Genomic DNA, 22,421 nt, shown 5'->3' on the forward strand with positions numbered 1-22,421 from the left:
TGGCTATGTGGTAGTAGATGAAGAAATAGGTTTGAAAGGTTTAATATAGTGGTACTTAAATTACTCTTTCTTTCCAGTCATGGTAATGATATAAATCAATGTTTAAATGGGTCAGCAGACTACTACCTGTAGGCCATGTCTGGCCTGTGGCATATTTCGTATGAATCTGGAGCGGTTTTTAAAGCGTTGTAAAATAAAAAAGAACATGACTAGAGACAAATGTGTGACCTGAAAGCCTAAGATCATTATGTGTGAAAGCTTGCTGATCCCTGGCTGGTAATCATGGATGGAGGGCCAGTGCGTGTCAGGCACAGAGTGTGCACTGTCCTGTAATCCTCAAACAGCCTCCTTTTTAATGTTATTTATTTATTTATTATTTATTTATTTATTTATTTTTTTAATCCTCACCCGAAGATATTTTTTTTTTTTTAATTGACTAGAGAGAGAGGAAGGGGCAGGGAGAAAGAACATTGATGTGAGAGAGAAACCTTGATCAGTTGCCTCACATATGAGCCCTGACTGAGAATGGAACCCGCAACCTAGGTATATGCCTGACTGGGAATCAAACCTTAAACATTTTGGTGTACAGGATAACGCTCCAACCTTCTGAGCCCCCTGGCCAGTGCACAACCTCATTTTATAAGCGGTTTTGTTTTTATGTGACCAATAGGTGGCAAAACTCAGAATAGACTTAGGCTTTTTTGTTTCTGAAGCTTGGGCTTTTTCCATTTTGCCTCTCCAAGTAAGTTGTGCTCATCTTGATTAGAGGTGATTGTAGGTGAAAGAATGTGGGCTTTAGAGTCAAATAGCCTAGGATTCAGTTACAACTTGGCTACTTACTATGATCTAAGTTGGCAGGGACCCAAAACCAGGGATAAAATCCTCACCTATCAGGGTTGGTGAGTAAGATATACATGAAAGCAGCTAGTATAATATCTGGTGCATTCTACGTATTCAGATGTGAGTTAGCATCCCCATATCTGTATTCAGAGATGGCAGTGAGAGCTTTTACTGAGTGGCATTTACTTAGTAGGAAGGTAATGAAGGTATTTATAAAATAGACCATTGTTACTTTCACCAGGAGGTGGCACTTCTCTTCCATTAGTTCACTTCTCTAGATGTTTGATGAGCTAGCTAACTATTAGAGGTCTAATTCCTACCCCTTCTTTTACTTGTGTTATAGAAGAAACGCTGCAAGTACAAAACAGAAAAAATTGAGACCATAAAGCCGGCAGACCCATCACACCCTGTAGCCAATGGAGACATAAAAGGAAGGAAGCCCTTCACGAACCAGAGAGACTTTTCTCACGTGGGAGAAGTGTATCACTCTTCTTACAAAGGTCCTCCCTCAGAAGGGAGCTCAGAAACTTCGTCACAGTCAGAAGAGTCTTATTTTTGTGGCATTTCAGCTTGCACAAGTCTGTGCAATGGACAGTCCCAAAAAACAAAAACTGAGAAGAGGGCTTTAAAACGAAGGCGCTCTAAAGTCCAAGACCAAGGGAAGTTGATAAAGACTCTGATACAGACTAAGTCAGGGTCATTGCCGAGCCTGCATGACATCATCAAAGGAAACAAAGAGCTCACCGTGGGGACGTTTGGTGTGACAGCAGTCTCGGGACACATCTAGAATAATCGAACTTTTCATACTGGAGACTTTCTGTTCTTTGAAGAACATTCTGTGGTATTTGAAGGGTTTGAGGGGAGGGAGAAAATCGTAATGGGAAAAGTATTCAGAAATTATTGTTTCTGCCTTTTAAAAGTAGGTGGGATTGTGTCCGTCAGTCTTGGTCAATGAGCTGCAGTTCTGCAAGGCTGATGACTTCCCACAAGGACAGTGGTGGAAATTTTCTAAAGACGTTTTTTCCACAGATAAATTACTGGTAGTTTGGAAGCCCAGTTCCCTGGGTGGGGTAGGAATGGAAGCCTGAACCTCTTCCTGTAGCTTTGTTCCTATTTCTTGCACCTTCCATATTTATGTGCCTTTTGTCTATTTATAATGCACTGGAAGAGGAGGGGGACTTTTCCTGTCATTTGATTTCTTTGATAACTTTGTTAGTTTTTTTGAAGCTGCAAACACTACAAGGCTTTAAAGTGATCTGCTCCTGGAGCTCAGTAACGTGGGTCAGATGGTGTGAAGAGCCTGCAGACTTGCCAAGTAGACCTCTGTTTAGCAAACTCACCGGAAACAAGCACTCGCTGGAATTTTTAAGTCTGTTTTTAGGTAAATGGTAATACTGTTAAATGTTGTTTGCATTTAATTTATTCACACTCATTTTCAGTAATTAACTCAATGAAGAAAACAAAACTACAAGATCTTTTCTTACAAATGACTGGTATTTGCAAATAAATTTTTTACAAATTCACCTTTTAAACATATGTAACCACTGGTAAAGGTTTTCCGTAGCTACATTACATTTTAAACATTCACAGTAAGCACCAGTCCTGCAGACATTCCTTATTACAAATAGAAAATGTGAGCATTTCTCCATGAGTCCAGGTCCCAGGTGACACAGTCCCTGCCCAGGGATGTGCACAGAATTAGCCAGTGAGTTTGTCGAGCCTGTCAAATTGGTCAAGTCACAGGGATTGCTAGTCCTCGGTGTTGGCTTTGTATGGGCTACAAATGTGCAGAGTTGTACATGTGTGCTGTCCATGTGTCTGTCTTCATTTTGTCCTTGTATTTCTTTAATTGGCAGAGACTGTATTTGTATGTATTTGTACAGTAATGGGTGAAAGTGGAAAGTTTCTTTTTGAAAGGGAGAGAGTCGACCATTTTGTGTTGTCAGACTTAAGTTATAACTTATTGAGCACTTTTTGTAGTAACTGTTTAAACTTGTCTAATACCTTTCTGGGTATTGTTTGTAATGTGACTTATTTAAAGCCTTTTTTGTTTAAGTTGCTGCTTTAGATTAACAGTGTGTTTTAGGTGATTGACATTTTTTCTCAGTCTGTACAATTAGCCATTCAGAGCAAGAGGGTCTGATTGCACAGAAACCCACTGAAGAGCGGTTCAGGGGAAGCAGAGGCAGAGCGAAGTCAAGCACTGCAGCACCTGGCCCTGTACAGGGCGACGCTCAGTGTGTAACCACGGAGCTGTAGTGCCGTTAGAAACTGTGAATTTCCAAATAAATCTGAACACTTGTCTTTATTAATTGCTGCCTCCTCTGTTTTTTGAAGGAGAATGTACAAATTTGTTACTCTGAACATAGATTTGTTTTTGCCACTTCAGAAACCAAGTTCAGCAGCATTCTGTTCCATAATTGGTCACATTTCCGCCAACTGCAAGCCGAACTGTCCCGTGAACATTTTACTGCCATACAGTCACAATTTCATCCTTTCAAACACTAAAAGGAGGCGCTGGATTTTTAATAGATAGAATACATGTACATGCTTTTCTCCCATTAGGGGCTATCTTTACGACTACTCATTTAATTTTTCCACATCTAATTAGAGCACAGCATTTTATAATTTGGTTTTATTTTTCCACTCTGAGATTATACCTAAATAAGGAGAAAAATGTGAAAATTCCTGTTAATAGATTTGTGCCTGATAAGAAGCAAAGCTATGTATATATGAACAGAGGTGGGCAAAAAGTAGGTTTACAGTTGTGAGTACATGGAACATAACTTATTCTCATATTATTAAGTATTGTATTATTTTCCACACATTTTTTGACATTAACAACAACTGTAAACCTACTTTGCCCACTCCTGTATACGGCTGCTCCTTGCTAGTCCACCTCAGTCTACTTCTCATGTTAACTAAAGCATTAAAACAGTATAAAGTAAGAAGAAACTGAAGATTTGAAGAGCAAAGACACAAAGCAAAACATCTTTTAGTTGAATTTTTCAAAAAGTTATACATGTAATTTGAGAAATCTTATTTTAAAAAAATATATGTTTTATTGATTTTTTTACAGAGAGTAAGGGAGAGGGATAGAGAGTTAGAAACATGGATGAGAGAGAAACATCGATCAGCTGCCTCCTGCACACCCCCTACTGGGGATGTGCCTGCAACCAAGGTACATGCCCTTGACTGGAATCGAACCTGGGACCCTTCTGTCTGCAGGCCGATGCTGTATCCACTGAGCCAAACCGGTTAGGGCAGGAATTCATTTTATAAGGCTTATACAGAAAAACAATTCTCTGCTATCTACCACTACACCCCTGCTAAGTGTCCAGGAAAAGAAGGGAGAATGGGAATCGAACCTGCAACCTTTTAGTGTATGGGATGATACTCCAACCAACTGAGCTACCTGACATTGGCTTAGCTCTTCGGCTTGCCTTCTTTTCCCAATAATCTTATACCCAGTTTTTTCCTCTAAACTAATATCTTTCCATATCATGTTGCCTAATTTATCTGATTACTCTGAACCAATGGAGTCCATGACTTTTGATTCCATTATGCGCTTCTAGTGGAGTTTTCCTGTCTTTGCTCTTCCCTGCATGAATTGTAGGGGATTTGCCTCCCCGGAAGCAATATATCATCAGCTTTATGTCCTCCTGTGTATTGTCCAGCTATTTTCTGGGAGATGCTCTGTTTAATGGGTATAGAAAGAATGCCTGCAGCATGTTTATTAGATGAAAGTATATGAGTACTTCCAAAAGATATTTGGTTCAATGAGGTAAATTAAAAATATTTCATGAACACAATTGACTAGGCAGGGACTGCCACACCCTTGATCTTTGGGGTCAGGAAGTCCACACAGGCCAATTCTAAGAACCAGGCAACAATGAAGAGAAATGAACAGCTTTTGCATCAGTGGTGAAGAAAAGTCTGCTCTGCCCAGGAGCAGACAATCAGAATTCTTATTTATTGGGGTTTATGGAACTTTAAAAGGAAGTACAAAAATGACTCAAAATCCCCACATGAAAAAGAATATTGATTTGAGGGAGCAGGAGATGCTAATGAATATCACATCAAAGAGATTCTAAGTAAAAATAACAAGTGGCACAGCAGAGAACGGAAACTGTGGCTCTCCCCCCGCCCCCAAGAGTCTCTGATCTCCCCCCACAACCCCAAAAAACCCTGCACATGTATCACAAGAGCCCCATTTGAACTTGAGCCCTGGTCAGTGTGTGTCTCTGTCCCAGAGCAATCTAGCGCATCCAGTCACTCAGAAATGCCTGCACTATTTACTGCAGGGCCCTGAGGCCTGTCCCAGGCTAGCTCTTGGCCCATTGCTGCTTGCCTATTATAGTTCCATCAATTAAGTAAAACTGGGCATTTCAGAGTGTTTATTTTTCACTGTAGCATAGATCAGTTTAGAGCCATCTCTGCTGGCTATCGGATTGCAAACATTAGTGAGCTTATAAGTTACCAGGAATGAGATCTGAGCCTGGTGCTGACCAGATCACCTTTCAGTCAATCCTGTGCTAACTGTAAATTGGTTCATACTGTTATTTATGAAAAATGTCAATCCATCGCTGAACAGAGGCTGTGCATTGAATTTTCGTTCTACCACAGTTACCATACTTAAAGATGGTCTATACATGAAATCTGAGAAATTATTTTTTAAGTTGATTTGACAGATAGTGATTTGTTGTTCACTTATTCATGCATTCATTTATTGCTTCTTGTATGTACCTTGACTGGGGATCAAACCTGCAACTTTGGCATATTGGGACGATGCTCTCACCAACTGAGCTACATGGCCAGGGCCAAAGGAAATGGTTTCTTGTCCTCAAGATTACCACTGAGGAACATTCATTGCTAATATATTCCATACCTCCTGTAAGAGGAATTATAGATGCAAACTTCCACTGGTAAGGAGCTGAACTAATTTTCCACAAATCTGTAATCTAGCCCCTGTTGAGACCATAGATTGTGTTTGAGATGGTGGCTAGCTGGGATTGGCTGTGATTGTAGATCTTTATGGGTTATTTTGGGCTAATCAACTGAATTAACTTCTGTTTCTAAAACCTATGAACAACATAGGAATTTTTAAATCTCTTTTAGAGGGCAACGTGAGAAAGTTCTTCACTGCCTTTCTTCATAGAGGACATAGAAGAAATTTCCAAAATAAAAGTATAAGAGAAAAACCTACTAGTTTTCTATAGTAAAGGGGATGCAAGAAACTAGAGGCACAAATGACCAGGGAGACTGGGTCAGAAGGCTGGGTCAAGGACAAGATCAATCCTCATAGGCATTTATGGCAGGTAAATGATTCTCCCTCACACACACAAAATATTCACATCCAAGAGGTAAGCTACCTGGGGAACTACTTGAGTAACTCGATACTGAGGACATGTAGAATTCGTTTCTTGTCTTTCTAGAGGCTCCTCAGATGGTGTTCCAGGCAGGTGTCTGGGCGGGGTGGGGGTGGGGGTTGGGGGTGGGGTAGAATGGGAACCTCTGCCCAAGGACCCTGGGTTTTATAACTTGTGATAGGTTGTCTCTCAGTCCTTCAGGAGGGGGAGGGCATCTGTTAGATTTATTTCCTGCTTTAAGGGGCACAGAGCAGTGCCAGAGCTCTTCCCAGTGCTGATGCTGATTTTAGTGCAAAATAACCCGTATGCCATTGTGGGATATCTTGGGGCAGCCCAGGGTCCCAATACTATCATGGTAAGATTTTTATTTTATTTTATTTTATTTTATTTTATTTTATTTTAATTTTATTTATTGGGGTGACATTGGTGAATAAAATTATACAGGTTTCAGATTCTACAATACATCATCTGTATATTATGTTTACCACCCAAGTCAAGTCTTTCATCACTATCCCCCCTTTGTCCTTTTCTCCCCCGCCTTCCCCCCCCCACAACCCTTCTCTCTGGCAGTCACCATACTGTTTGTTGTCTGTGTCCATAGTTCTTTTTTTTTTCCTTCTCACCTACTCTCCCAAACCCCTCCCGTCTGACAGCTGTCAAGATTGTCTCTATATCCATGAGTCTGTCTCTACTTTGTTAGTTTATTTTGTTCATTAGATTCCACATGTGAGTGAGAGCATATGATATTTGTCTTTCTCTGATTGGCTTATTTCACTTAGCATAATGCTCTCCAGGTCCATCCATGCTGTTGCTAAAGGTAAGATTTTCTTTTTTTCTTTTTTTATGGCTGAGTAGTATTCCATTGTGTAAATGTAACCATGGCGGGATTTTTAAGCCAGGCATTCTGAAGCCAAGCTAGAGGTTGCAAACTCATGCAGATGGAGCAGGCAGGTGACGTGAGGAAGGACAGCCTGATGCAAGACCAGAGAAGACCCTGTGGGTGGAGGGCACAGCCATCAGACAGGAGAATTTCTCCCTGGCACAGCCCCACTCCCAGCAGCTCCTCTGGCTCTGTGCTGTGGTTTCGTCTGCCTCCTGCCACCCGAGTTTCCAGTGGTTAAAGACTCCTTTGTCTAACGCTCTGAGAATCCCAGCGAGGGTGCCTGCAGGTTTTCTCGAAGACCCACGTCTGGGCAACCTCTCCCCGTGTGTCACAGCCCATGGAACAAGAGGCGGGCTGAATCACAGCTGCTCAGCGGTGGAGCACGCACATGTTCCATTGTGCTCTGGAACGCCAGGCTCCAGCCCAGACCACAGAGGGCTGTGGGCAGAGCAGCCTCTGATCCTGTCTCATCTCTGGAAACCCTGACTTTCGGGCTGGGTCAGAGCCAACCCAAAAGAAAGTGCTCAGGCAAAAACCTGCAAGAGGAGCAGCAGCCACTGGCAGGGCGGCAGGCGGCTGCCTGGGGTGCTCGTGCCCTGTAGGGTGGCTGAGGGGGACAGCCCACCACGGGCACCACGTGTGTGCTTTCCCTCGGAAGAGCAGGGCTGGTGCGGGAGGGGTGCAGGTGCAACTAACCTCGCTGCCCAGTGGACAGGATGCGCCGGGCTGGCAGGAAGGCTCTGATCACATGAGCAACGAGGAATCTGGTCACTTCTCAGACTGACAGTTTCTCTTGAACTGGTTATTTGCTTGATCTTTTTTCTTTCTTTCTTTCTTAGACACAACGTTAAAATAAACAAGTGGGCCTCATTCTTCAAGCCCCATCTCAGATTCATCCTCCTCCATGAAATGTTTCCTTCTCTCCCAGCTCTACCCTCAGCCCAAACAGGACTCCTTTCCTTTCCAACCCACTACTAACGTGCATGTATCCAGAGCGGTTATCACGCTAGTAACAACGCAGTTCCTGTTCCCTGGGGCCTTCTCTGCTTCATTGCGGTCTGTGCTCTGGGCCACTGAGTGCAAGGACTGACCAGCGCCCCTTTGTCCCCTAAGGTGGGCAGTGCTGAGCTCAGCACGCAGGAGTTGAGGAATCCAGGGTAGTCCCTGCCCTTGCCCACTCCTGGTCCCTGATGCGCTGCACTGGGCACGCACTGGGCAGGGGGTTGTGAGGCCTTCCGAACATACTTCAAATAGATTGGGTCGGGCTGGTGGAGCCCCCAACATGGCATGCGCTTCAGAAAGGTGTGATGTCTTCTGACTGCCCATAACCTTAATAGTCATGTAATCTGAGGGCTACAAACAAGACCCCGCTGATAGGTGCCTGTGGAAGTGCCTGAAAGACAGGGGTGTCTCCGTGTTCCCTTGCATCCCCATAGGGTATATGGTGCCTGGTGCTCAGGGGGTTGGCGGCAGGAGGACTGAGTAGCTCCTGGCTTTGTGGGGCTCATTAGCCCGCAATGTGCCCCTTCCTCCAGCTCCACGTGGGGAAGAAGGACTGACGGTCCGCAGGGAGTCAGCCAGGAAAGGCCGCAAGAAATCAAGGCGGCTGCTGAAACACTAGGAGCGGCAGTCAGTCATGAATGCTGCCCCTTCGTTAAAGGACCAGTGTCCACACAGGCAGGGACAGTGGTCACAGAGATGAGGAAGGACTTGGGATCGGATGTCTATGACAAATGGAGGAAACTCGGCTGATGATGAACCCCAATTCAGGCCTCTTTGGGGTGCCTCTACGTTAAAAATTACCTTCTGGGGACCTGGAAAGCATTGTGGGAGTCAGAGGAGGCGAAACCTCATCGAAAGCAGTTTCATGCTCAAATTGAGTCTCACTGGGAGGTTGGGTGGGTGGAGGGAGGAGATGCAGCCCAGGATGGACTCTTTTCTCTGGGTGAGCTGGGCTCTGCCACCGGCACCCCCATTTGGTGGGGTTGACCTTTCCTCTTCTTAGGGGCTGGCGGGCGTCAGGCCAGGAACAAAACATTGGCCACTACCCTTTCACTGAAACTTGCTCCCATTAAGCTGCCAGTGTGTGTGCATTTTTAGGTCTCTTGGTTTCAAGTGTCAGAAACTCAAGTCAAATAGGCTTACATTTTAAAAAAAGAAGGAAGTGATATGCTGTGCTCAGTGGACTTGGGGGAGGTCTTTTATCTCAGATTTCCTGGACAGTGAGGGGGTTACACTGGATGACCACACTGTACTGAGAGCCAAGGCAGGGTCCATGCCTGACCCGGGCCACATGGTACGTGCAGAGCGAATGAATGAATGAACAGATGACCTTGTGTTAAGATTGATTTCAGTTCTCACTCCCATGACTGTAAACACAGGCATCTCTCCCGCCAGGAGGTGCAGGAAAATGAAAAGTGGAGAATGTAGAAAATGTGCATCTGTAAATGAGAGAAGAGATTTCTGAGCAGAGAAGCCTGGACACTTAGCGTCAACCCCAAGACCTTCTGTGAAAGGAAGTGGTTCCTGCCGCCTTCTGATCGCTTCCGCAGTTTCCCACCCATCCTGTGCCTCACTCTGGGGAGTGGGAGCTGAAATAGAACCAACAGAAGGTGTGTGGGGGGATCAGTCTCTTTAGGGACCATAGTTACTGGGTCCTTATTCTTTGCTCCAACCCTCTCCAGCAGGCCCTTCCTCCGCCCTTGTTAGCCGGAGCCCAGGGAGAGTGAGCGGGACCTTTGCAGGTCACACACACACACACACACACACACACACGCACGCACGCACGCACGCACACGACAGGGTGCAGGTGTAGAGTGTAGAGAAGTATTTGCTGTGCGGGGATGAGGAAAGTGAGGAGCCAAGGGGTGAGTTAATTCAGAGCTGCCAGGGGAAGGAAACTGCAGGCCCTTTGCTCCCTCGCTGGAATCCCTGCCTTGAGGGATGGAGCCCAAGCAGGCCCCGGGAGAGCACCCCTTTCTTTACAGGGCAGTAGCCTTCATATGTGGGTGAGACGTGCAAGGATGGATGCACCGTGGGGTCGGTGTCTGCAGGTGTCTGGGCCAGGTGTCTGCAGAGCAGAGGCTGACTCAGACAGGTGTCTGCCCCTGCCCCGGGAGGCATCAGGTCTGCCAGTGCATGTCCAGGTGTTTCAGGTGTGTATGGGGAGGGGCAGTACGAGGAGACAGGACTGATGTTCTTCCTGACTCTTCCACACACCGGCTGTGGTCTTCGGGGACTCCTCTTACTGCTGTGGAGCTCAGGTACTCATCGGTAAGGAAGGGGCATGATAGGGTGACCACAGCATTCTAGCATTGAGATTCTGGAGCCATGGAAGTTTCTGGGCTGGTGAGACAGAGCTGCAGCTGGTTTGCAAACCAGGCTCAGGGGCAAGTATCTCATTTGTGAGATAACAAACAGGTGCGGCTGAGCGCTCTTCACTCACTGGGCGGAGGCTGGCTGTCCCCTTTCTGCTGGCACGAGGCTGTGGGACCCGAGGGTGGGAGGCTCTCGAGGCATCCAGCTGCACAGCCTTGACCAACATCTGCCAGACACTCAAAGGAAACAGTGGGTGACGAGAACAACGACTTTGACATTTCAGCCTGTCTTTGGTGCATCTGGCTTTCCCACAAACCCACCATGACACACGTTTATGCATTGAAGTGTTTCAAACATCAAGAAGGGGTTCATGAAAGAGCCCACAAGATCAGGCATTTCTAGTCTTAAAAGATGGTGTTTGGGTGTGTCTCCCACCCCACCCCACCCCACTTCCTCGCTGCCCTTCAGGTGGGCTCCCAGCTCTGTGCTCTTGGGGGTGCTGCTCACAGGGAAAATGCGCATTCTTGCTTCGTAATCACTCTCATTCTGTGGCCTTTCGGGGTTAGAATTTTGGCTCAAATGCTCACAGGTTGTGGGACCTTTTGGAAGGATGTGTGTAGTTTGGAAGGATGAGTTGGGGGATAAGCTATGAAGCATCACTCTTATTCCTCCAAGTTACACCAGGTGAAATCAAGAGAGTGAGGATGACAGTGGCAACGGGGTCAAAATGTCACTTAACTTATTTGAATGTCAGTCTCCTCAACTATATTTATTGAATCAACAGATATTTATGGAGTGTCTCCAACACCAGTCTAGATTTGGAACAGCAGCATCTTAGGCAGAGGCCCTCAGGTGGGCAAGTACTTACCACATTTGGTGAACAGAAAGGCCAATGTGGCCACAGTGTGGTGAGAGAGGTAGAGAGTAGAAGGAGGTAGTCGTAGAGTTAGGAAGAGCCCAGATAATGCAGAGGCTTAGAAGTCATGAGGATGACTTCAGATTCCATTCTCAAGGCCATGGTGAGCCACAAGAGTGTTGTTTGACACAGTAGAACAACATGGTCAGATTTCTACTTGAATGTGAATGTTGTCAAGCTTCTACGATAAAATAAAGTCAGCAGCAGGCCGCAGCACCTTCGGAGTGTCAGGAGATGGGGCACATCTCATCACTGACTGAGATTGTGGAAGAATTTTCCATTCCCCCCAAACAGTCCTGTTCCTGACCTGGGACCCTTCTTGCCTTCATTAATTCAGTCAATGTGTATTGGTTGAGATTGCACCCTTGAACAAGACAGACAGTGTACCAAATAATTTGTCAATGCCCCGTGCTCTCCCTGTCCCTAAGGAGCCTATATATTACCTTTCCTACATTTCCTGGCAAGTGGGAACCTGATTGGGTCCTGACAATGGGGTAGCAATTGCATGAGATTGGAAGATGGAAGAGGAGGAGCCATAGGAGGAGCCATTGTTCACAGCAGCTGCTGAAAGGCAGGTGGGAGAAGAATCACCCACTTGAGTGCTGCTGGCAGCGAAAACTATTGGTTGTAGAACTATTGGTTGTAGCACGCGTTTTGCATTTCAAGGTTTTGCATTTCAGTGACCTCCCTGACCTTTGCTTGTGCAGCCTTCAGTCCCTGTATTAACCCTTTCCTTACTCTGCATATTTGGAGTGGCTTCTGCTTTCCTGACCAGCCTCCGAGTGATCCACAGGGTAGGGCAAGAAGGGGAGTATCTTGGATCTGATCATCCTTTTTTGGGGGTTGGGGGTGGGGCTGAAGGATCATTTTGACCCCATTGCCACTGTCATCCTCACTCTCTTGATTTCACCCCTCAACCTGGTGTAACTTGGAGAAACAAGAGTGATGCTTCATAGCTTATGCCCCAACTCATCCTTCCATACTACAAAAGGACATCAAAGTCGCCATTCTCTTGGACACAAGAGATCAAATTAAAGCATAAAGCAAGTGGTGGCTACCTACCTACTCAAGTGAGAAAACAAACCTTCTATGCCTTGCATATTTTCCCGAGCCAATCAGATCTTGTGAGGTGGGAGTAGAGAGAGGGCCTCTGCAAAACAACAGAGAAACAGCACAGCCTGTGGAGAGCAGTCAGAATTGGTGTGAAAGAATCTTGGTTCTGCCTCTCACCTTGTGGAGGAAAACAGCAAAATGCCTAAAAAGGAATAGGAGTTGGATGGACCACCGACATCTCTAAAACGGCTCTGGATGTGAGAAGACAAAGAGTCGTTGTTGAAAAATCTTGGGGGGGAAAATGTCTGATCGGGAATGTACCGTATTTTCCGGCATACGGCAATTTCCCAAACTACGGCAATTACAGTTAATAGTGCTCTAGAACATTTTAGGAACATGATACTATTTTGTCCTAATCTATTCAGGAGATATTAAATATACTTAAGTAGCCAAATCAATTTGAAAAAAGAAGAGCGAAGAGGAGGAACTTTGCCATAACTTTGGCAAGAACTTTGCTCTTGAGACATTCTACAAAGCCATGATTATGAAGACTGTGTGGCCCTGGTCCTGGGATACAGCAACAAACCAATAAAATGGAAATAAGAGCCCAGAACAAGACTTTATGTAAAAAGTTGTTATGTGATGAATATACCACTGGAATTGAAGCTCCCAACGGAAGGTTTGGGCAAGGAAGTGAGAGAACTGAATTTGTTTTTCAAAACACCTTTCTTGCAGCATTTTTCAGGGAGACTTGGGTTTGGGAACAGCTGGTGGCAGAGTGACCAGTTAGGGTGCCATTGCAGTATTTCAGGTGAGAGATTTAAAAAAATAGCAATAGAGAAGGTGTGATGTGAGAGACAGGTCTCAGGAAAAATCAATTGTCCTGGGTGACTAGTTAAATGTTGGGAGAGAAGAAGAGAGAGGAGTTGACGTTGTCACCAGAAAGAGTGACCTCGGGTGATACAGGTTGTATAGGGAGGGGTGGGGCGGGCAGAATGTGGCAGGGACCCAGGTTTGGCATTGGTTTGGTACAGGGGGAGAGCCAGAATGATAGTCACGGAAATGCCAAAGCACGATGGAGAAGCTAATGGCATTGAAAAGCAGGGCCCTCGTGTAGAATGGAAAGTAAGAGTTTGTGGGAGGTTTATATGGTTTATAGGAAGACTGTGACCAAAGCTGAGCTGGGAAGTTGTTGGCACATAAGTGGTACCTGAGGCCAGAGGAAAGGGTGGGGCCAGTCCAGGTAGAGTTGCCATCTTTACTAAACAAACAAATGAACAAGTAGGACAATCAGTTCAATTTGAATTTCACATACACAATGAATAATTTTTAAAACATATATTCCATGTGATTTAGGACCTACTTACCCTACACATTATTGACTGTTGATCTGAAATTCAAATTGAACTGGGCAGCCTGCATTTCACCTGCCAGCCATAACAGCCCCAGCGAACAGGAACGCCTCCGGGGACCAGGAAGGCATTGGCTATGGCGAGGAGTGGGTGCAGGCTGGGCAGCCTGGAGCATATGTTTGGCGGGGGGCAGTGGGGGAGCCGAGATGCAGCGGGGAGCTGGTGCCCAGATTCTGCTGGTTGTATTTGCAGAGATGGCCTTCAGGGTGTCCAATATTCTAATGTTCAGAAACAGAAGAGAAAATAGATGTTTATTATGAAGTATCCCAATTCGATAAAGGGACAACCAAGGAAAAGAAAAAACATTGAGAGGCACAAGCAAAGCAGGTCTGTGGGTTCCATAAGGCACATGGGCCACTGGTGTGCAACCTCGGGTGGAACCTCTGGCCAGTGGGTGGGGCAGGTGTTTCACCGTAAATTATGGTGCTTTGGAAGGTCGGGTACAAAGGCTTTGTGCAGGGAGAGGATGACAGCAGGGGATGAGACTTTCATGTAAAAGGTAAGATGTGAAAGCCACGCTTCCCACCACAACTCCACGGCCGTGCCCCTCAGTGCCTGGATGCACCCCGTGGCCGCTGCGCCCGCAGCTGGGCGGTGGCTGAAGCCACGGGCCTGCACCTGGTGCTACCTGCTCGCAGGGCCCGCCCAGCCTCCCGCCAGCCTCTCCGGCGCCCGAGCAGCCATTGGGCAGTGCAGGCTTTCATCAGAAAATTGTGGGTGGAAACTTCCCGGGGTTTGCGCTGAGCTTCCTGAGGGTTCTCAGCTTCAGACGCAAAGTGAGTGGGTGTCTCTGTGAGAAGCTGAAAGAGAGAACGCAAGTGAGGTGTTGCCCTTGACCATGGAAACTCTATAAAGAAGGCGTCGGCTCCCTCCTCTCGAGCAGTCAGCAGCAGATGTCTCCTCCGTGACACCTGGGCTCCAGGGATTGAGAAGGAGCTACGCCCTTTGCAGGGGGCGGCTCGAGCCTGTGGCTGCCATGCAGCAGCCCCTGAACTACCCGTACCCCCAAATCTACTGGGTGGACAGCAGGGCCCCCTCTCCTTGGACTCCTCCAGGGACAGTCCTCCCCTGTCCCTCCTCGGTGCCTAGAAGACCTGGTCAAAGGAGGCCACCACCACCGCCACCACCACCACCACCACCGCCACTGCCACCCCTGCCTCCCCTGCCACTGCCACCTCTGAAGAAGAGGAGGGACCACAACACAGGCCTGTGTCTCCTCGTGATGTTTTTCATGATTCTGGTGGCCCTGGTTGCGCTGGGGCTGGGGATGTTTCAGCTGTTCCACCTGCAGAAGGAGCTGGCCGAGCTCAGAGAGGTAAGCCCTGTGCTTGCTGGGGCCCGAGTGCTGGGCTGAGACAGCTCCGCGCGGTGGACCGTGTCAGGCTGCCCTGCTCCCCACGGACCGCGGTCTTCCTGGCAAAGTGCTCTTCAGTCCTTTATTCCCGCCCTAGAGGTGGATCGTCTTAGCCATTCTATGCTACAGACAGAGAACTGGAGGCTCACACAAGTAAAAGGAATGTTTTTTTTATCATGTAAAGGGTCAGGTTCATTGAGAGGCTGCAGCTACATTCTTCCTTCCTGAGACGGCAAGTCAGCCTGGTGAGCCACGACCTTAGTGGCTCAGGAAAAGGAACGCTGAGTATCGCTTAGAAGTGAATTTGTGCAAATGGCCAAACTAAAAAAATAAAAATTAAAAAAGTTAAAAATATCAGAAGTATGCCAAATCACAAAGCTGAGGCACAGGGAGACACAGCTGCTCGGCCAAAGTCCGAGGTAGGAGAGGCTGTGAGGTATGCAGATGCATGCCTTCCCTGAGCCTGGTATATTTAGTAATTCTGCCTCCTTTGCTTAGAGAACTTTATATTCATTATACGACTTTTCTCTTTCTCTTTGTCAGTCCTCCAGCCAAAGGCATATTGAATCATCTTTGGAGAAGCAAATAGGTGAGTCCTTTTATGCATGCACATTGGGTTTCCAAAGATGGTCCTCAGAGGTGGGCCCTGTGGGTGAATTGTATCCGTTCTCGGACACATTTTACTACAATAGGAATCCTGGCTGATTCTGACTCTCTGGTCCTTTTGGTTCCCTGAGCTGCCTTCAACTATGAAGTCAAGTTAATTGTTCAAAATAAGTTTATCTGAGTACTGCACACTATTAAAAATAATTTCCACTTGACTTTGGGAAGAGACACACACCTCTTCAACCCTGGATCTTTGCCCCCTGAGCAGCTGGCTCCAGGCCAGTCTCCTTCCTCCGGCCTCCTGGGTCCCAGGCACAGGGCGGTGGCTGTAACTCCACAGAGAGGTGGGGGTGGGGGGGAGAGAGATGTTTCTAGGAAAGGTCTTCTCTTTAAATTCTCTAAGAGATTAATCAAGAGTCAAGCTTTTATTAAAACATTTCATAGGATGTACTGAAGCTTTTATTTTTTATTTTTTTATTTTTAAAAATATATTTTATTTGATTTTTACAGAGAGGAAGGGAAAGGGATAGAGAGCTAGAAACATTGATGATAGAGAAACATCGATCAGCTGCCTCCTGCACACTCCCTACTGGGGATGTGCCCGCAACCAAGGTACATGCCCTTGACCGGAATCGAACCTGGGACCTTTCAGTCCGCAGGCCAACGCTCTATCCACTGAGCCACACCGGTTTCGGCTGTACTGAAGCTTTTAAAAAGTGGGAAACCAATCATCCACATTAGGATGATTCTTTTGCAGTCGCTAGAAAGATTGGGGGAAGACGTCAGCCATTATTCAAAGAGTGGTCCAGCTTCAACCACAGAGGTCATTGTGAACTAACTTCAATAATAAAGGAAAGGCCTGGCTGGCATGGCTCAGTGGTTAAGCGTCAACCTGTGAACCAGGAGTTCATGGTTCGGTTCCTGGTCAGGGCACATGCCCAAGTTGCAGGCTCGATCTCCAGTGTGGGGTGTGCAGGAGGCAGCCAATCAATGATTCTCTCTCATCATTGATATTTCTCTCTCTCTCTCTCTCTCTCTCTCTCTCTTCTCTCTCTCTCTCTCTCTCCCCCTTCCTCTCTCTGAAATCAATACAAACATATTTTTAAAAGTAATAATAAAGGAAAATCCTTTGTATGAGATCCAGGACAGGAGGAAGGAGAAATGTTGAGCATTGACCTCATCACATTTCAGGACATAGTTTTGGAAGCTGTGGACAGACAGATTTAGGACAGATAGATTAACCTAGGATTTATGAACCTTTAGATTTGGTAAGAATGGGAAGGGAGCTTAGACAGCATCTAGTCCAGGCGTCTCATTTTTCAGAAAAGGGACAAAACACCAGGCAGATTAGGTCATGTGCCCCAAACCACTGGTGTGGAACTACAGGGCTTTCCAGTATATGGACTGATACCTCGTGAAATAAGGCAACTCCCATCTCTCTGTGATGATTATGAAATGAGAAATAAAGATGGCAAGAAAGATGCCTCTGGGAAGACAGTGAGTAAATCTTATTAGAAATTGGGAAGAAACATGGGGCAGCAGTGGCCAGTCAGTAAGGGGAGCCCATTCCTCAGGAAGTGCCCGCTCAGTCCTAAATCGCCCTACTGCCTAGATTCTAGGCCCTAGAATGTAGGAGCCAATCTCAGGAGGCTCTGGTCCCCAGCTCTGGGTCCAGGTCCTAAGGGTAAGAAAGTCCAGATGGGCACAAGCAGTGTAGAAATATTTGCTAGAAAAAACAAAGCCTCTAGAAGATTTCTACACTAAAATGGATTTGAAAATAAGTGGAATGTGGCTGGTGAAACAGGTACCCAATTACTCATCTTTCACCCACTCTCTGGAGTGGTTTTAGTGATTAAAAGTCAAGCCAGCAGATGAGTCAGGTCTACCAACCCCAAAACAATCATCTTCTCCAGATAAACCCAGATGGACCCAAAATTGGTTAATTATCACATGGAAATCAAACTAGCAACTTTACTAATAAGATAAGAGATGCAAATTAAAACAAGAGATACCCATTTTCATCCATCAAATTAGGAAAGGTTAAAAAACAAACCCAGCTGGGAAGAAATGAGAGAAAGGGGCTGCTTAAACATGATGGACAGCCAGGGGCCTGTAAATTACTATCCCTTTTCTGAAGAGCAGTTTGGAAACATATATCAAAGGATCAAAACTGTTAATTTACCTTGTAATCTTATCACAAAGAATTTATCTTTAGAAAATAATTAGAGTTGTACAAGGATGTTCATCACTTCCTTAGAAGGCTATTTATAATAAATAATTCAGGAGAAATGTAAATGCCTCTTAATTGGAGATTAGTTGAATACACCATGGTATATTGAGATGACAGCATAATAAACAGCAGCTAAAAACCATATATTAGAAGGACACTTAATGCCTTGGAGAGTGTGCACTTTATAGTGTTAGGTAAAAACACAAGTTAGCTTAATATTGACTATATACATATATGCGTATTTTTGTATCTTTATGTTCTCAGCAAAGAACTGGAAGAATTTATATTTTAGCATGGTAACTGATTCCCTCTGGGAAGCGCTAAGCTTCCTTATGTACTTCTTTTTCATTTTCCATTTTCCCACAGTTATTTCATTACCTCTTTTATTCATTCACAAATGTTCTTGGGGTGCTTCCTATGTGCCAGGATGGGTGTTGGGTTGGGGGTGACCACTGAGAACACGAGAGACGAGGGGCCTACCCTCATTGAGCTTGAAGCAAGCTGGAGAAGCTAAACCAAAGCAGGCAAACAAACCATATCTTTCCAAAGTGTGCTGAGTATGCCTAAGGCAGAGTGGTCTGGGAAGTCCCAAGGAGGTCCTGTGATTGTGTGTGAGTGATTGTGTGTGTGTGTGTGTGTGTGTGTGTGTGTGTGTGTGTGTGTGTAGTGCAGTGGGAGGATAGGGGAAAGCATTTCAGCAATGAGAATGGCATGTGCAAAGATCCTGGGGCAGGAAACAGTCATCACCAAAGTATGGGATATATTTCTAGTTTCCTTGTTCCAGTATTTATCCAGCAGGTAATCTTGTTGAGTGCTTTCTATGAGAACTATATCATACAAGGCTCTCTGTGGGCTATAAAGCTATGCACCATTTCCTGTCAGAACATGGCCTAATGCCAGATCAGCTGCACAGATGACTTGTGGTGCAGGAATACAGGCCAGAGTCAGCTTTGCCTTTCCTGTTCACTAGCACCTCATTCATGGTGGGTGATCTTGGGTGGCTGCAGAGGTAGTGAGAGCTCAGGCAATGTTCTCAGTTGTTGGGGCCTTCTCATGCACCTTTCTAAGACTCTTTCTCCAATGTCTTAGCTCAATTCATTAGCTAAGTGGTAGCTCTATAGCTCTATTCAGTTAAATATTTGAAGTCAGACAAGTAGTGTCTTATTTTGAGAACTATTCTCTATTTTAACTCCTCAATTTAATTTAGCAAACATTTACTGGTCACATGCCCTGTGTTAGAAACTGAGCTGAGTACTCTGGTGGATTGGACCTGTCGGAAGGAGTTTGCCATTTATTTGAGAGAGTTAGGCAAGTTACACGGTTTTCACAGAAAAGGGGTGAGTGTCCAAGTTGACAGGAGAGGTGAAGACAGCGTGATTCTGGGAAGGGAAAATCCTATTTGATTAAAAAGGCTTGGGTGGGTGACCCAAAGAAAGAGGTATTTCCGATAGTATTTATAGGGTTGATAGCAATTTAACATAGAGATCTTTTTGGAAGGGCATTCTGGGTAGAAGGAACAACATGAGCAAAGGCACAGAGGCAGCGAGCTGGGCAAGTTCAGGTCACACCAGGAGGCCTAAGGGAACCAAATACAATTATACATTCTATGAACCCATTCGAGCTGTTTGAACCTTAGGATAATTAATTTGGGGCAGGTTGTAGAATGCCTTTTGGGGGATTCCCTTAGTGCCTCCAAGAGGGAATCAGTTACCATGCTAAAATAGCAGCCAGGAGGGGAATTAGCAGTCCTCTCCACCCTCTGGCCTGCTGAGTCTTAGGGACAGTAAAGCCAGAGCAGAAAGAGTCCCGGCTTAGGAGTCAGGATTCCCCAGAGTCGGTCCCACTCTGACCCCGAGTAGTCGGGGCTTCTTGGACAAGCCACCCGACGTCTAAGCTCATTTTGCCATCTACGAGGTGGGACTGGGATCTCTACCTGAAAGGGTTGTGGCACGTTCTAAATGCAGTAACTGATATGACAGCTCCTAATGAATGAGTAAAATTGTTAATGAATGTCATTGTATTGTAACAGTATAACATGCCTACGTCTGCCTTAATTTGGTTTATTTTTTTACCTCTCCGAGTCTGTAATACAGGGGCGATGAGTTCTCAGTTTGGATTTGCATTGGTATGTGTCATACTGTTGCTATTTATGCTTAAAAAAAAAAATCTCTTTTATTTAAATGCCCTGTTTAGAGTTTCACCAAAAGAATAGTCAATATCTCATTTTTACTTCTCTATCTCATCTCTCTACGATACAGGTCACTCCAATCCAGCCTCTGAAAAAGGGGAGCAGAGGAAAGTGGCCCATTTGACAGGTGTGTGTCGGGAAGGTGAAAGAGGCAGAAAGTAGAACAGCTGGTCGGTCTCCATTGCTGTGTTTTGGGGGAGCTGGTCACTGGAGGAGAGGCCCAGTCCGGGCACGGGCGGGCTTTCAGTCTGTGGTGAAATGATGGATAGCGATGTGGTAGGGGCAGTCCCTGTGGGAAGTTCATACACACCCTAGAAGTGGATGAGTGTCGCAGACTGTGTGCGCCTCTGTCCCTGGGATTATTTAGGCAGAATGACCCAGCCCAGAGGCAGGCTTTTATAGAGCATGGACATGTGTGCGTGCCAAGCCTTGGGGACGTGGTGAGAAACGATACATGGTTCTTGCCTTCAAGAAGCCTAAAATCCAATAGGGAAAGAGGGACACAGGTCACCACTTCAATCCCGGAGAGCGTTCTCTGCGTGAGGTGTGTGCATGATGTTGTGGGGACACAGAGGAAAGGGGGTTTCAGCCCCAAGAGGGGGACTGCAGGTGAGGAGTTGGGTCCCTGAGGGCCTTTCCAATGTTAGATCTGTAGAGTTCCTTGGATTTGGCTTTTTCCCTCATGGGAGGACCCTAGAGCCTAACCTTCTATTTCTGAAGATCATAGAACCTTTGTTCCAGAGAGCCAAGCTCCTCTCACTAACTTCTTACTGCAATTGGTTAAGGTTATATATTATTGTCCTATTGTGTGTCTAAGAAGGAATTTAGTGATGGGTGAGTCTGACCTCTTGGCCAGCTCTATGGGGGCTATGTCATTTGGGGTAAAAAAAAAAATCTTTTGCTCCAGGAAGGACAGGTCCACAGTTTTGCCTTGGAAGCTTAGTTTGTTGGGTACATGAGTTTCCCTGGCTAAAAGCTCCTCTCTGACTTGGTTTTAGGCAAGCCCAATTCAAGATCCATCCCTCTGGAATGGGAAGACACCTATGGAATTGCCCTGGTCTCCGGGGTGAAGTATAAGAAGAGCAGCCTGGTGATCAATGACACTGGGCTGTACTTCGTGTATTCCAAGGTGTACTTCCGGGGTCAGTCCTGCAAGAAACAGCCCCTGAACCACAAGGTCTATATGAGGAACCTGAAGTATCCCCAGGACCTGGTGCTGATGGAGGAGAAGATGATGGACTACTGCACTGCCGGCCAGATGTGGGCCCGTAGCAGCTACCTGGGCGCGGTGTTCAATCTCACCAGTGCTGACCACTTATATGTTAATGTGTCTGAGTACTCTCTGGTCAATTTTGAAGAGTCTAAGACATTTTTTGGCTTATATAAGCTCTAAGAAAAGCACTTTGGGATTCTCTCCATTATGGCTCCTTGATACAGGCGCTGAGAATGTTGTCTTGAAGGAGGGTCTTCTTAAGCCCATTTGAGGTCAAGTGAGAAGACATAAACCAAGAGGATTCTGAGGCCACAGAGTCCAGCAGGTCTATGGTTCCTTATCTCGCCCAAGGTCCATGAGCCAGGCGGGAGGAGGAAGATAGAGGATGAACATAACACTGGGCTGCATGTCAACATGCAAGATGGGGCAAAGCGGCTACCAGGGTGGTCTACCTTCAGCTTCAGAGGCCAAGAGTGTTTGGGCACATTGCAAAGGACACCTTATAACTCACCTCTTGCGGTGGGTCTACTGTCTACCTCAGGGGAGGCTGTGTTTCAGGTGTAAGGGATGGGAAAAGGTGACTAGGCTTGCATGATAAGCTCAAGAGACTGAAAGGCCGGTGTCCCAGTGGCAGCATTTTTCCTTCCAAAGCCATGGCCTCAGCTGCCAGGTGAGGGAAATAGAAAACCTAGGGAAATCTTTGGGGGATGCAGTCCATTCCCTACACAGCGTGTATGTTTCCAGAGCAATTGTAGATGTGTGTGTGTGTGTGTGTGTGTGTGTGAGAGAGAGAGAGAGAGAGAGAGAGAGAGAGAGAGAGAGAGAGAGAGATTGGGAAAGCTACCTAAATAGGAAGAACATGTTAGGAAAATAGGGGATACATTTGGGGTTGGTTTCAAATGCTTCTTGGCAACCAACTCTAACAGTCCTCTAATCTTGGATTGTCACCTAGTGATGCTGTTTTCCTATAATATAACCAATATTTATATATATATATTGTGCATGTTAAATGAAAAGAATACATGTAATAAAAACTATA

General features: G+C 46.0%; 2 protein-coding genes across 5 annotated transcripts in view; both read left to right on the top strand.

Moving 5' to 3' along the window:
• The window catches only part of SUCO (SUN domain containing ossification factor), a 64,551-nt gene extending 61,399 nt beyond the window's left edge, over positions 1-3,152 (top strand). For 3 of the 4 annotated variants that reach the window (XM_028152018.2, XM_008145855.3, XM_054711675.1), the window contains one exon: positions 1,184-3,152. In XM_028152018.2, coding sequence (XP_028007819.2) covers positions 1,184-1,627 — 444 coding nt within the window. In that variant the 3' untranslated portion in view covers positions 1,628-3,152. The remainder of the gene's footprint in view (positions 1-1,183) is intronic. The other variant, XR_003619206.2, reaches the window with a different exon arrangement.
• An 11,615-nt stretch (positions 3,153-14,767) lies between these two features.
• On the top strand, positions 14,768-22,185 carry FASLG (Fas ligand). Its single transcript, XM_008145860.3, has 4 exons — positions 14,768-15,106; positions 15,689-15,734; positions 20,240-20,296; positions 21,168-22,185. Exons 1-4 carry the CDS (start codon positions 14,768-14,770, stop codon positions 21,560-21,562), a joined length of 837 nt encoding a protein of 278 aa, XP_008144082.2. The 3' UTR covers positions 21,563-22,185.
• Positions 22,186-22,421: the final 236 nt, after the last annotated feature.

This window comes from Eptesicus fuscus, chromosome 22 (assembly GCF_027574615.1).
Source record: "Eptesicus fuscus isolate TK198812 chromosome 22, DD_ASM_mEF_20220401, whole genome shotgun sequence".
NCBI classification, from domain to species: Eukaryota; Metazoa; Chordata; class Mammalia; order Chiroptera; family Vespertilionidae; genus Eptesicus; species Eptesicus fuscus.